The sequence below is a fragment of the Varanus komodoensis genome, unplaced genomic scaffold, assembly GCF_004798865.1.
Source record: "Varanus komodoensis strain SLA01 unplaced genomic scaffold, ASM479886v1 scaffold11, whole genome shotgun sequence".
NCBI classification, from domain to species: Eukaryota; Metazoa; Chordata; class Lepidosauria; order Squamata; family Varanidae; genus Varanus; species Varanus komodoensis.
Window position 1 is genome coordinate 24,727,393 of NW_025335317.1, and position 15,863 is coordinate 24,743,255.

The following is a 15,863-nucleotide window of genomic DNA, read 5'->3' on the forward strand; positions in this document are numbered from 1 at the left end:
TTGTTTTGTTTTGGGGTTTGGTTTTTTTTTTTTTTTTGAGCCTTTAATGTTCAAGATAATATTCCACTGACATAATCAGGAACAGAGCCAAGTTTGTTTGCACACAGCCTACAATCAAGCACTGTGCGCCCCATGCCAGTAACAGCCAATATGGGTAAGAAATAAGTGAAAAACTGGAGATGTAAACCCCACAGGCTTGAAAATATCCTGTTCTTGGTCTGAATGCAATTTTATGCTGCCCTGGAGAAGACACACTAGTGCACCCACAGTTCCTTATTCATTTTTATGTGCATTGGCTGATAAAGGCATTGGGGAACTGTGCTTGACAGTGTGTTGCACTGTTAACAGGCCCCTTCCTCTTTGGATAGAGAACCTCTTCCTAGAAGAGGCCTCAGCAACTACATGGTGTGCTTGATGGGATCAAGCATGGAGTCATTAGCAGATCTCAAGTGTCAGAAGGGCCTTGTTTCTTGAAGGCATCATTAGCTGCCTCATCACTGGTTGCCGCAGGTTCTGCATCAAGTCTGGTGAACAATAAAAGCCTTGCTGTAGTATCCAGATTTCTACAGACTAGAGTATTGGCACATATCATTCACCGGGACTCCTCTACCATTGGCAATGACTGTGGTAGACATCTTGGCAGCAAGAATTCTTCCATCAATAAATCCTGCTGCCCCATGCAGTACTGTGATAGCAAAGCCCATGATACCTACTCCCAAATCTGCTGTTCATAGCTCAACTTCTCTCCCCACCACCTACTGTCCTCTACTCTGTGTTAAAACGGGTGAAGGGATCAAACAACAGTGCAAATAGGCATGGAAATCAGACTGCAGCTTGCTTGCTTATTTATTCCATTTCTATGCCACCTACTACTCAAAGGTCTGAAGCTGGCTTGAGCTTGAATAGTTGGAATGTACACCAAAATCTGTAAAATTTGTTTATTGTGTCACAAACCAACAAATACAATGCCAAGTACTCTAGTGAAACCCGAGACCTCATTTCACTCAGCTGAAATGTGACTACATATCCAGGTGATCCTGTTTCAAAGCTCTTGCAAAAATCAAAGCCAGAAATTTATTTTCCTGCTCTTTTCCTGAAAGCTTTGGAGGCCGAAGAGCTGTCCCCACCAAACACTGCTTCATCCATTATGAGAAACAAGAACAAAAATGTTGGTAAGAAATAATAGGTGGCTTATCTAGTCAGAAACCCTGTTATTTGTCCAATGTGTGATATTGTTGAAACTGCTTTTCCTCCCAGCTGCACACCTACTACAAGATTTCAGGGGATGATGTGAGTTAGTGCCCTGCAACAGCAGGAGGCCTTCTGACCCCTTCGGACTCTACTATTCTATGACCCTATCGAACTCTGTTGACACGTGCTGCTTGTATTCTGGTCTCTAGATTCAGTACCAGGAATCTGAGGTAGAAGTGGATTGGCTACATCTGGCTGCAATGGTAAGCTGATGCTTTTTTCTTCGGCATTGTTCTAAAAAAGTGACCCCAGAATAAAAAGGTACATGTTACTAAAACTTAAATGAAAAAGAAGACAGGAATGGACTTTTATTTTAGCCAGAAAAGTGAACCGTTAGTATTAATTTATTAAGGGTTTCAAGGTAAATAAATCAAATACTGTATTCTAAAAAAACAATATATTAAAGAACTTTTGCTCCCTAAAATGCTGTCCCGCCCCCCCATGAACACTGTACAGCAGAACTTTTATTCTAATGCCAGTCAACTAGGTAAACAATCGCATTTAGTATTTAATGCTATTCTTTGCAAAGTTTGTACATTTCAAGTTCCTCACTTGATTGTAGATTTATTCATTCTTTTTTAAAATATGAATTTTTAATACCACTAGTCATTCTTGTGGTTAATAAGAGCACAATTTTTCACAAATTAGTATTCATTAGCTCTCAACATAAAAACTGACATCCATTTGACATATCTGAAGATGTCAACAGATTACCTAACATTTGTCTTCTTATTTCCATTTGCAAATACATTTGTCATAATAAAAATATCCTTTAAGGCTTAATTTTCACAAAAGCTGATCAATGGTAGACCTGTTTATGGATTGTTTCACTTCAGACTGCTGGTGGGGCCCCACATGACTGAATCAACTCCCATATGGGGGGAAAATCCATGCAAATAGAAAGGCAGCTTATGTGAAGTTTCCCCCACCCCCTCAAATGGGGAAAAACATTCAGTTATGTGAGCACAGGTTTACCATCTTATCTGCTGTTTGTGGAAACTCAACCTTTTTCCTGTCCAATAAGCAAATGTGTTCAGCTTGGATTACTACAAAAAGTGTTTAATGCACAGGGAATGGTTTATTTATTTATTTAAAACTTTTGCAGACCGTCCCGGTTTAACAATACAAAATGTAAGAAAAGAAAAGAAAAAAGAAAAAATTAAAACACAGCGTCCTAAAATTTAGCAATAATAAAACCCCAATTAAAACAGTCAGGTCTTAAAATATTCGGAAAATAAAAAGGGTTTGGCCTGGTGCCAAAAAGAATAAAGTGACGGCGCCAGACAAACCTCTCTGGGGAGTGAATTCCACAATTGGGGTGCCACCGCAGAGAAGGCCCTTCTCTGGGTAGTCATCCTCCTAATCTCCTGCAGGGAGGGCACCCAGAGAAGAGCGTCTGCCCCACATGTTAAGGGGCAGGTGGGCACATATGGAAGAAGACATTCCTTCAGGTAATCAGGCCAATGGTTGACTCAATACTGTACACATTTCCAAAAGGATAGCTTGAGGTGTCCTCCCTATTTCCAGTAGATACGATGGCACAGCTGACAGCACTTCTCATTATTGCCAACAAGGGCTCCCTAAGAAAAAACAGTCTGTTTGAGCAAGATGAGAAAACAGTTCAATGAAAAATGAAGGCAACAAGATTCATTACTTTAGTGTTCACACTAAATGCCAGTTTTTCAGTTTCATTTGAAACCAACAGCGATCATGAAACGTCATGAAAGATTAAAAAAAATCTCCTAGAGCAATTACTAAATGAATAATTATCACACTAGATCAGTAAACCCCAGAAGAAAAAATAATATTAATAAAACCAGTGTCTCATATCTTAGGTCCTTTTCCCATACAGTATTCACTTTTTTTTGTTTTAGACACAATCCATAAAAATCTGCCATGTTTGGCCACATTGCACATTTTGTCTTAAAAAAAAGTTGTATACAGATAAAAATGCCTTTTTAGATTCCTGGTATGAATGTTGACATTAACGTCCAACCCTAAGTTAAAAGATCAGCTAAACCAAGTTTAAATTATTATTTACAAATCCAGCAGTTAGAATGTCCATCATGGCTTCTTTTCCATCCTCCTAGCGACTGACACTTTTGCAGCAAGCGTTCAAGTCCTTGCGGTTGTCATCACTGCTCCTCTGTCATTTTAAGCAATTCTAGAAGGGCACCAACAGCACCAAAGTAACCCTTCAAAATGAGAGAAAAGTGTGGGAAGGAGCGTTAGTAACGTGACTTTTCAGCATTCCAGAAGTAACACAAAAATATTATTTTAAAAGGTGAACAACCCAAAGTATAAACCATAATTACCGATACTGTAGAATAAAATGTAGAATGTGTGTGGGGGGGGAGGGGAGGAGAGTCTTCATTAGCTCATCTTCATGAATGCTCAAAACAGCAAACAAGAACATTGCAAATACAATTGGTTGTTCTAAGACTTTCCCAGCATTTAGGCATTTTAAGCAAATACAGCTGAGCTAGTAAAAGATGAAGCAGTTCACTTATTTTACAAAAACAGCAAACTCAGATACAACAGCCAGAATGTATTTTTGTTCACATTTGGACCTCTGAATTATGAATTAGAAGTTTACTTATGAACTTGCTTCCAACAAACTTGAATTGCGGAAAGGTTGAGCTCATAAAACCCCGTATCATACTAGGAATGATAGTACTACTACTACTAAAGATGTCACATCTATATTTGAATGGATACTGATCTTTCTTCCCATTCATACATTAAAGAGGGAAGAATAAGTAACAATTTCAACATCATCATGATGCACTAATGGAGTAACGGCATGGGAAGGGGAGGCAGTTTTTACCTCATGTTCCAAAAAGAGAGCTTTAAGTTGTCCCTTTGACCAATAGTCCATGGCATAGGCTAGCACCTTCATGGCAACCATGTTGATTCTCAGAAAGTTTCCAACAAACACCACTCTCTCAATGTGCTGTAAAATGTAAGAAAAAGATACACATTTAATAGGCTGCAATTTTCACCTTTAAAACATACTATGTTTTCCAGTAGCATTTACAGTTAAAATGTTTATTCCATGTCTCTTAAGAACAGAGTTTCACAAAAATGAATGATCTTATTTCCACAGGAAAATACTCTGAGGTAACATTTCTGAGTTAGAATGCCATTTTCTATAGCGAAAACCTTTCTGGCAGTTTACAAGAATGTATCATATGTACAATAATAAAAATGGATACAGTAAAATATTGTGTAAATTTCTAATACACAAAATTTAAAAACAGTTTAAAGTTCTAAAACAGTTTCAGTAAGAACTAGAACTGTTAACTAATGTATACTATCATATGCCATTAAATATCTGGGAGTAGAAGGCAGTTTTAACATGACACCAAAAAGATGACAACATGTGGGGAGAATTAGGGGAGCCACCACTGAGAAAGCCTCCTCCTTGTCTTCAAGACTTTCTCCAACTACCTTGAAGGTGGTAACTGAAGGAAGGTATCAGATACAAAGTCATTTCATTCTTTGTTATTTTTTCCTATCTTGTATATTTTACCTATTAGAAAGTTGGCATCCTTGTTCTGTTCTGCCTGCATGAAATTGGCTGAAATACTGTATGACAGCAATCAGTATTTAGCAAGAAGGAACTACTTTGGAAAGAAAAATGGTTCAGGAGTGCACTATTTATGGCACTCAAAGCTTTAGTACAATTGTGCAGTTTCTGTCTTAAAACTGACAGTCAAATTAACACCCCTGAAACTGGTAACTATATAAGCATCAGCATTTTTTTAAAAATCAGTGCAAGTTATTTTTGCCTGGAAAGCTTTCAAGGTGCTAATATGATGAGGGCTAGTGTTAATCATGCACATCTGCCTGTTCTGACAACTCCATGCTCTCCCTGTACTCCAAACATATTCTTAGTTCAATTAAGAAGTGCCAAGGTTAGCATTTATATGGCATTTTTCTAAAGTTCTCTGTACATTTCTCTCAAAGTATTTGTATCATTACTGGAATCCCTTGATGCATTATTGTCAACCTCATAATGTAGGTGATTATCTGAAACTGACAGATAAATATTTGTTTAAGGCTAACCAGTGAATTCAGAGCTGAGATTTAAGCTGGAACCTCACTGGGTCATTGATCATGCCTTTAATCCTTGTGCTACACAAGCTCCTAGGAGTTATTTGAAAATAATAATTTTAGAAGACCACTTGCAATAAAGATTTAATTTCTCAGGTGACTCTTAAGGATCTACAGTACTATATAAGCAGTTACCTGCCTCATTAATGAAAGAGGTGGCTGAGCCATACCATAAGAAAAATGGGGAACTTAAGGCAGAAAAATTGTTCTGCGAATTGTTTTTTGCCTAAAGGACACACAATGGTCTTAGTCAGCATAAGGCAGCTTCTTCCATTCAAATGTCAGCTGAGACTTCTGAAGACTACTACTTTTGGTTCATGAAATGGTCTGCACAACAATTATGGTATGCTGGGCTATTGATAGCTTTTGGTGAGAATCAATTCAGATTCCTTCACACTATGGTTTGCAGGAACAGAAGACAGACTACAGCCTGGTATGCTTCCTTCTCTGCTCTTGCGCAGGTTCACTTTAGCACAAGCCACAGTTTACCATAACCTCAAGAACAGCAATGTATGGTTAGCACGTGCCCTATCAATCACCACTATTGTCTGAAATGGATTTGCAATTACTATTTGAAAGAAAGCATTAACCACAATTTGCAAATTTGGACATCATGGTCTGGTCAATGGACAGGAAACATCAGAGGTGCAATCCAAAACAACTGGGGGAAAGCTGTTGTAAACCAAAGTTAAAGCCACTTGGAAGCTCAAGGCTTAACTGGGTTTGGATGCCTATCTGAAATGAGTCAGAGGTCTGGTTTAGACATTATGTCAGTCTACAGTTTATTTAAACCATTGTTTGTTGCCTTATCCAAGCTTTATCTGAAAGAAGTTCAAACAAATTATGGTTTGTTTTCTCAGGTCCTGGCTTGTTTCCATTCTCTTTTGCCTTCTTCTTCCCTGTATCCCCTACTGCCTTTTCTGTACTCCAATACCGGTATATAAAGAAGCTAATATTTTTCACTGTTTTTGCTTCCTGCCTCTGTAATCTGGTAAAGGAACCCATTGTTCTGGGTTTACTCACAACAACCCATGCTTTAAACAATCAATAGTTACAACCTAACAACAGACCATGGATTTTCTTCATGGGTTGTTTAACACCCATAGTTGACCCATACTACCAAGTTCCTACATAATGACAACCCCAATTTAACAAACCATGGTTAATCAAACCACAGTTTGTTGTTGCATGAGAAATAGATCAGTCTTATGAATTATAAGCCTTTGGAAACTGTGGCTAGGTGACTAAAAGACCACTGGGGTAGATATGAAAGTATACAACAATACAGTCAATTTCTGCTGTCAAAGACATAATAGAAATGCATAATTTGTCCAAAGTTTTCCACTTATTTATATTAACATCATGTTTTCACAACCCCCATCTCTCCACAAAGATTTAATCCTCTTTCAAAACTAACTGCATCATACTATTCAGTAATGGTCAATCTCTTCATATTAAATGCAGCCTCACAGCAGTTAACTCTCCACGCTTTGATAGCCCTGTACAATGCTGCTTGAACTCCATGCCACAAGGCAACACTGTAAAGAAGCTGAAAGCAAAGAGAAGGAGGATTAGGGCTGCTTCTTACTGAAGAGGCTTTCTAGTTATATGTTATGCAATGTTTTTGTTTCTATGTGTTAAAAGGAATCCTCAGTCATGGAGCAATAAAAATGCATAAATACTTTGTCTGATTTGATATTTTAGCATCCTGCCCCTCCAAATTCCACATGGCTATTGCTAACTGTAATAGACCTGTGTTTTTGCTCTCTCCTGGTAATGTCTAATGGTGTAAAGTGTTCCATATGGTATTTTCTTGATTTTCTTGTTCACCCACAAGTGGCTTGACTGATGAAGTGAAGATATGGCAGAAATTAAACTCGTGATAACACTTATTCCCCCCCCCCCCCGATTTATATCCTGCCTTTTTCCTACAAAGGGCTCAAGGCAGCTTACATCATTCTCCTCCTCCATCTTATCCCCACAACAACAACCCTGTGAGGTAGGTTGGGCTGAGAGTCTGTGACTGGCCCAAAGCCACCCAGTTGGCTCCATGGCTGAGCAGGGACTAGAACCCAGATCGCCTGAGTCCCAGTCCCATGCTCTTAACCACTACACCACACTGGCTCTCTGATTACCAGTGGACAGTAGGATATGGACTGTTGCTAATTTTGGCCTCAAAGTGTAGTAGCCATACAATCTTCATGTACAGTCATTTCAGCTGATGGTGACTTGTCTAAAGCACCACTGAACTTCATGGCTGAACTTAAATTTGAACCTGGGTCTTCCTTAATTAAGTCCAACACCCCAGTCATGGCACCATGCTAGTGTAACATGCACAGAACATCATAACAATAAGTTCCCAGGCCAGAACTGGTTTTTAGGCAATAGGCCATGTTGGGTAGGTTTGAATTCAGGAAAAGGAGCCTAGAAATCTTGGGCTAGCCAGTGTGAGATAAGGATGAATGCTGGAATTCTTGTAGAGAAAGGGTCAGACTTTAAAAGATTAGGAAAACAACCCTGCAAGGAGGATGACCCAAATTACCTCATTCATAGTACCCAGCAAACACAGACAAAGAATGTACCTCTTACCCAGAGAAACAGTAGTTAAGGTCATCAAGAAGCAATCAAGCACCTTTCCGACAACTAGCATGAGTCTGGGAAACTCATCTTCTCCACAGACACAAGTACAGGGAGTAATAATATAAGGATCAGGGACTTAGAAAAGAAACACAGGTGCTATGGATACTCAAGAGCTTCACACGAGCTCTGAACTCTACTGCTATGGAACAGGTAACAGACCCCCGCCTCACCCTCTCAATTTAGTCTCTCTCTGTTAAGCAAGGAATTATTTATCTCTTTGTAAGACTGGGATGCAACAAGAATATTTGTAGTCCAGGAAAATCGAATTAAAAGCTTGTCCTTGCTCTGTATTTTTCTGCTGAATAATAGTTTCATTCTGTTCCGTTCCTTTCCTAGTGTTGTGTGTGTTTATATGAATGCAAAACCAGGGCTTGTTCTCTCTGGTCACATGTGTTAAACCCCAGGAAAAGATCCCAAACCTTTTGAGGCAATCTGGAGAACAAGCACTTTCTTTTGAGGTGTATTACTCCCCAAGATTACCTGGTGTAACACTAGCACACTTTTAAAATATGCATACACCTTCAAGTTGCCATGATATGCTCAAACCAGGATCCAGCTGGTTTGGTTTTACTTTGAAAAATCTATAGAGTTTCCTTTGAAAAGTCTATAGAGAAATGTCTATAATGTGTCATGGTTCAAAATACAAATTAGGAATCTCCGCCCGACTGAACCTCAGGGGCACTTGGTTTAGTAGGTCTGTAAGTCACCTGGTTAGCAGGGACATCAACAGAGCCATGTTGTTCTGTTTCTTCTGTCAAAACTAAAATACTTGAATACGCAATTCAACTCTGAGTGATAAGGAAGAATAAAACACAAAGGACCAAAGAATAATACAAGGTCCTATTTACATACACGCACAGATAGTCATATTTACCATGCAGCCTCATTAACAATCAAATGAGTATAATCCACAGCCTTACATGGTAAGTGCTGGTGGCAGAACAGAAGGGTTCAAATCTTATATGCAAACCTTGAGCAGACAAAACTTCCACTGGTGATCTGAAGTGTGAGAACCACTGATATTATATGTAGTGGAAGTGCTTCACAAGTTAACTCTGCTGAACAGCTTAATCATTTAAAAGAAAAACCTGCTGCTAAATGTTTCATTTGACAGTATGGAATATATTGCAAAATGGGGTAAGCAAGTTGTACATCGTCAGATGTTTTGGCCTACAACCCCCATCATCCATCACCATTGGCTATGCTTGCTATGACTATGGAAGCGGCATCCCACAGCATCTGGAGACTCCTAAGTTGTCCAGCCCTGCTAAAATAGCTTGGCATTTATGTCTGTTATGTAAATTCAAGTTCAAGTACTTTCAGTGGCACAACAGAAGCTTTCATAGCTTTCTAGAAACATGTTCTTACCTCATTCAGAGCACACATCCGAGCAATGGAGCCAATGTTATTGGTGATGGTGACTAAAGTTGCTCTTGCCAGGTCTTCTTTACTGATGGAATCCCTCTTTTCTTTGCTCATCATGTTGCCGAAGCTGTGTGATAATACTAGAGGATATGATTTTTCTTACATTTTTCAGAAAGGCCAAGGTTTCTAAAAATAGGTTTTTAAATAGTTTGTCTGGGATATATAAGTAAGGCATTCATGCAGGATGCAAGCCACACACATGAACACAGCAAATGCCACCAGTCAGAACTACTAAGAGTTAGTTAGCATTACTTTCTTACAACTGGACTGTATATAAATAGAAATTATTATCTTTGTAACATTAACCAGTCAGCAAGAATCATAAGCAGCAGAGACTCATGATGTTTTACAGTCTAACACATTTATTTTGGTATGACCAGGATACGTTGGATATTATATACATAGTAGTGGTTGGCAGAACCATTTTTTCAAGGTAAGAGTCAAGTCAAAGCAATGCATCCTAAAGCCACCATATACCTAAAGATACCATATACGAGTCAAATCAATTAATTTAAAGTAAGCATCCTCAATCACTAAGGTTGTACATAAACAAAATACGTAAATATGGTTTGTTTGCATTACTTATGTAAGTCAAATTTCCCTAGCATGGTACTTTCCAGTTTGAGGCAACTATTCCCAGTATTCCTATTCATTAGTCGCCAACACAGATTAAATGTACTTTTTATGGGAAGTTGAGCAGAGTGGCTCAAGTAAGCACAGAGGCTGCTTAACTCGTTTGCCCACATATTGCTTCTCCTGTCCACATCATCGTCACTGACATATTTTCCTTGTTTGCTTTTCAAATGTATGTTTGTGAATTGAAAAAAAAAAAGTTTAGCATGGACAATTTGGACAGAGAAGTGGAAAGGAAGGAGAGAATTTAACAGCCATCCTCTCTCTCCACCTGCCTTTCCAGTGCTTCTCTGCTCTAAACTGCTCCCCTCTTGAAACAGCTTTTCCTGAAGAAAAGGCATGAATCTGCATATTGTTAGGCCCTCAGCAATCAAGATTCAAAGTAATGACTTGATGCAGGTTTACAAACCTGATTTATCTTCAACATGGTTTAACATTAAGGCAGATTTCCTGCCTCTTCAATTGTAAGGTGAAGAACAAATCTCATTGATATCATTATACCCTCATTAGGGTATGGTTTAGGTTGTCATGCTAAATGATAGCGTGTACTATTTCTTTGGGTTCTCACCCAGGGTTAAGGAAACAAACCACGGTTAATTGCCTAGAATTACAAGCTGATATTTCTAGATAGGTTCTGACATAAACACCTAACTCTTGCTATTTGGTGATCAATCTACATCACACCAGAGGTTAAAGGAATTGTGTGAGGTATGGTATCACTACTTTCAGGATATCTGTCCATCTTCTCTCTCCTCTTGCCGCCATCCCATCCTTATTTCAATATACATGAGCTATTTTTACTGCCCCACTTTACATATCTAATGAAACATTCTCTTATCTAACAGCCGCTGAGGCCCCACAAGACACTCTTTATTTTTTCCCTGAAAGAGAATAACATGAAAAACTAGTGGTGTTTATATTGGTGGTCAAAGGTATAACCTATCCATAAACACAGCTCTAGAAGGTCCATCGTGATCTACAGTGAACTTTTTTCAGGTGACCTGTTGACATGTACCTTGATGCTACAGCAGATCCTTGAAGACCAAAGCGTTCGTAGTCTCCTCCATAAATATCCTTCACCAGTTTATCAACATTAGTGCTGTCTCCTTTAGCTGCCATTTCTAGCGCTTCTTCAAAAGTCTCACAGCCAGTCAGCAAACAACACAGGCCCAGGAATGTACCACCGCCAAGACTATGAAGAGGAAAGGAGCAGTTTCAGCTACCATGGAAAGGCTTAGGCTCCTTAATGTCTGTCTTCTAGAAAAGCCTCAAATTTCATCCTCCAAAAGAGACCCTCAAGTTAAGAGAAGGGGTTAGGGTGGGGTGATGCTGACTGCATCCGGAATTACTTGGTTTTGATAGCCGTGGTGGAAGGCACCTGGCTACGTTTTGATAGCTGTGAGTACAGTTATTTTATACAAAATTCAGTATGGGTTGGTTCATAAACAGGTGCCATTCTGTTCCTGTGCCGAAGGAATTAGGAAGGCAGGCACTGCTGTACATGTGTATAGTCCCAATCTGTGCCATTCTTTCCCCTCAGTGAAGACATGCTAATCATGCCAAGTTGCACGCAACATATGCGTGCAGGGATGTGTATAACCTTATCCACCCCTTGAACAGTACCAGTGAACAATGGTATGAAATTACTGTTAGATTTAGTTTAAAGTATGGTCAAGAAACCAGGACCGTATGTGACAGTTTGATCCTAGTTTGGACTAAATAAAGTCTGCTCCCTTGTCCCAAGGTTGGAGGTGGACAGTAGTGTTGGGTGAGCCATAGCATTGCAGCTGCCCATTCTATAGCACTAAACCATGGTTTGAAGTTGAATGTAAAATCAATCTGTGCATGCTCAGATGCACTTTTCTTTATGATGTTGTATCTGTTTCTTTGGAAATAAGTCATGACAAAGATGTAGTGCTAAATGCCATGGTGTATTATAGAGAGGTAGGACCAAAATGCCTGAAGAATTTTTTTCTTGGATCATCTTAAATACTGGTAGCTACTCATATTTTAACTGTTTTCACAAGCTCATAAGAAAGGCTAATTAAAATCAAATTGAACCAACATGCCCATGCTATATTCCTTTTCCTCTAGCATAGTAATAAACACCAGTGAATAGTTATGGTTTTTAACTTGCTTAAGATAATATGTATTTGACTTATATCTTGTAAGTTGTTTACCTGAAAAGCACCTTACCAAGTTTGAAAATAAGTTAAGAGAATAAGTTGTTGGTATCATTACACTGTGGCTTTCTTAGTCACAGATTACTTAAAACATTTTATGTAGACTGGCACTTCTGGGGAATTAAATGAGGCAGTTCACTACTTTGTTCCTCCAAAGATTTTCCTCTCAAAGATCCATGATCAATAAACATTGTGCTCCACTAGAGACAGCTGGGGACAAACCTGAGCTCAAAATCCAGATTTAACTCAGAAGCCATTTGATTTTTTTACCTCACATATGCCGAGGAGGTAAGCCTCTGACTTCAGGTGCTTTCTTCAGTTAAGAGGCCTGTTGTAATAAAGATTCAGAATCTTTGGGCTCAATCCTAGAACATTTCATTTCAGCAAAGGATATAGTTTATATATATTCACCTGGTCCCTGTAACTCTCTTATAGTTGTCCTTGGAATACACTGCTAAGATGCTGACCCCAGAGCCTATGTTAACTAGAAGCATAGGGAAAGGATTATCAAGGCAGTAAGGCTTTTTCTGACATCGTTCAGGATCTGCAGGATTTTCAAAATAATAGCACTCCGGCTGGCCGTTGAAACCAATGGAATCCACATAGAGCAAGCCCTGGATCAAGCAGTCCAACTCATCCAGCTTATGAAGCTGAAGGTCAGCAATCTGCAAGAGATGTTAATAAATGAACACATGTTGGAACAACAGAAATCTGATCGATGGGTCAAAAGGTTCTGCTGAAACACTTTGTACTGTTTGAGTTACACAATGGGTCATCACTAGAATAATATACAGTATTTACACAGGAAGTTTCAAGTCAAGCATATTGCCCATCTGTTCCAACAGCAAGCACAACCATCAGGTCAACACGTTCCATGTTTGAAATCTGAGCCAAGGTCTTTTCTCTCCTTGGAGACATCTCTCTACTATGCTCATTGACAATTGTTTTCTCAAAAAGCTGATGATATTTTAAAAGAAGGATCACTGCTTCAGACATTCTGCTTTTGTCTCTGATCCGACAGACTTTTAAAAATGGCTTGTGTTTGCATGTCATTACAAACCATCACAAGAACCCAGCCTGATTTCTCCAGTGTGCCTTGTCCAAGCACTGCAAGCCACACAAACCACCCAAAGGCTATTTGTGGGGGTTGCTGCACCCACAATGGGTTCTTGGGTCTTTGGAACCCCATTATCAACAGCAGAGGTGCATAGCAAAAGCAGCCAACTGCCCTTGATGCTTCTGCCAACCAGCTCCAGGGCAGCCAGCAGTGCCAGTTGCCCTCAAAGTGTCCAAGCTGCCCTCTCCCTGCTGCAATCACAAACTATTTTGGAGTTGCTGTGGATTAGTATTTACTTTTTTTTTTTTATTTTTTCTTTTTTTTTTTTTTTTGCTGGTGGGGACAGACTGTGAAAGTCAGCTTGACAATCAGTTTTTGCAGTATCTATTTTGACAGCCCACATCCCTATCAAAGGGCCCAAGGAGAAGTTAAAACTGAATTGCAGAAAAGGTTGGCACAAAAAAAAAAGCACCTAAAAATTAATTGTACCTGTGAGCACTGGGATTAAACCTTGCCTGAGGCATTGTCCAGAGGGGTGCCTCCTGCAAAGGTGCAACAGGAAACATTGCTGGAAATTGCCCAAAACTGGCTCCAACTGTTTTAACTTCCTTTGATTTCTTTTGAAAGCTGTCAGAAAGCATACTTTCAGGGGAAACCAAAAGTGCAAGGGATCTTTCCATATGAAATGGGGGTGTGGCAAGATCCTCATCTTCTTCCACCCATCCCCAGGTAGTTCACATACCAATGCATGTTTGGAATTTCTTCCCGAGCCTCTCAATTCTTTGAGATAGCTGAGGGGTGTTGTTTATGTTCAAGCCCAAAACAAAACAAACCAGAAACAGAAAGAACCCCACATTGCCCAGTCAGAAACCCTTTTAAAGGAACCCAAAGTTTTGCCTAGAGAGTGAACTTTTTAAGTTGGGAAGAAGGCAAAGAATGCATATCCCTTACGTGCATTAGCCAAGATGTGGCACAGCAAGATGAGGATCTTGCTGCAAAGGTGGATTCTGGGAATCTCAGCACAAAGGATCTGTGCAAAGATCATTCACATCTTTTGTTTCTCTTGTGCGATTTTTTAGGACGTTCCGACAGTCATGGACAGCTCCTGCAAGGTGCTGCTTGGGCACACTGAAAAGGCTGTCTGTGGCTGTCGAAGTAGAGGACATCACAGCCACCTGTCAAGATGGTTGCTGCACTCTCTAGGGGAAAAACAGGTAAGGGGGGAGGTGTAGAGTACAAGAGACAGCTTGGTTCTCCTGAACCAAGTGCCCCACAGGAATCGCCCCACAGGAAGGTGGGGGGTGGGGGAAAGCGGAAGGGGTCAACAACCCATGGTAAACCCAGTTGTCTGTCAGACTCATGTTATTCGCATGACAACTAACCTACCATGGCTTATTGCTAGGCTGGGTTAATATAACATACAAACAAACCCATTCTCTTATAAAACCTGCATAACCTGTTTTTTTCAAAATTGAAGATGGGACAAAAGAAATGTATACAAGGCTATGAAAACTCTCTCTGTGTTTGTGTCTCTCTTTCTGTGGAGAGCAAAATCACCTTCAGGCTACCTTCTGTTCTCTTTAAAAACATCAGAGTTTTAAAATGTAGTTACAATGCCAGAATCCCGCTAAATGGGAAAGTCTTGAAGCCCAGTTTTTGGTATGGAGCTGTTTAACAATGCTATTATCAACATATATACTTCTGGCAGCACTTTGTGGTTGAAGTAAGAGCTCTAGGGGTGACCATGGACTCGAATAGTGCCTTGGGACAATCTTTCCAAAAGAATAGGTTAAGAACTACTCAGGTAATTAAGTGGTTTCACAGGTCAGACAAAATTTCCCGTTATAATTCATTCTCCCCACGAGTTAGAACTGAAAAGTAGCCGTACCTCTTATCATCTAGAGCCATAGCAATGCAACTGTACCTGTTACAAATTTTTGGATAGCCCCTGATTCCAAAACCATGTTCAAACAAAATCTATAATTTAAACCAGGGTCCAGGTGATATACATTGGTTTGTTTTCAGACACCAGTTTTCCTTTCTTACCCTCTACAGCAAACACAGGCAATCAATTGAGTTTTGTATAATGAATGAAGAGAGCACAATGGAAACTGTACTGCATTGTAGAACTGGAAATATTAACTGCTTCAGTTACAGTTGTCAAAGAGCTGCATTGCCATGCCTACACTGGAGTGATCCATTAGTTCCCAGCAATGAACTAAGTATGATCTGAAACCCATGGCTATAGAATCAACTGTTTGCATACCATGAAAAATGGCAGATTTTTCCCCAGGCTATACCATTTCAAAGCAAACAGGGTTGTGAAGACCTCTTAACAGGGACAGAGCTACTTGAAAGACAACAGCAACTGTGCATGTGTTACATAATCCAGAGTGGCACGCTCACCCACACAAAGCAACACAGCAAGGAGGTACTGCCTTACCTATCCTGCCTCACCTTTTGCCTCAGGCCAACAGCTAACAGGATGAGCATACTGAAAATTATAAGCTGCTGTAATGCTATGGGAAAGGCACAGAATTGTTGATTTCTTACTAGAA

At 39.7% G+C, this 15,863-nt stretch overlaps 1 protein-coding gene across 3 annotated transcripts in view; it reads right to left on the reverse strand.

Moving 5' to 3' along the window:
• Positions 1–2,602: 2,602 nt before the first annotated feature.
• Positions 2,603–15,863, reverse strand: part of PANK1 (pantothenate kinase 1) — a 30,008-nt gene continuing 16,747 nt past the window's right edge. For 2 of the 3 annotated variants that reach the window (XM_044420625.1, XM_044420624.1), the window contains exons 3-7: positions 12,660–12,913; positions 11,081–11,257; positions 9,376–9,499; positions 4,079–4,204; positions 2,603–3,446 (exon numbers count right to left, since the gene is read on the reverse strand). In XM_044420625.1, coding sequence (XP_044276560.1) covers positions 3,387–3,446; positions 4,079–4,204; positions 9,376–9,499; positions 11,081–11,257; positions 12,660–12,913 — 741 coding nt within the window. In that variant the 3' untranslated portion in view covers positions 2,603–3,386. Of the gene's footprint in view, positions 3,447–4,078; positions 4,205–9,375; positions 9,513–11,080; positions 11,258–12,659; positions 12,914–15,863 lie in introns of those variants that run through there. The other variant, XR_006413782.1, reaches the window with a different exon arrangement.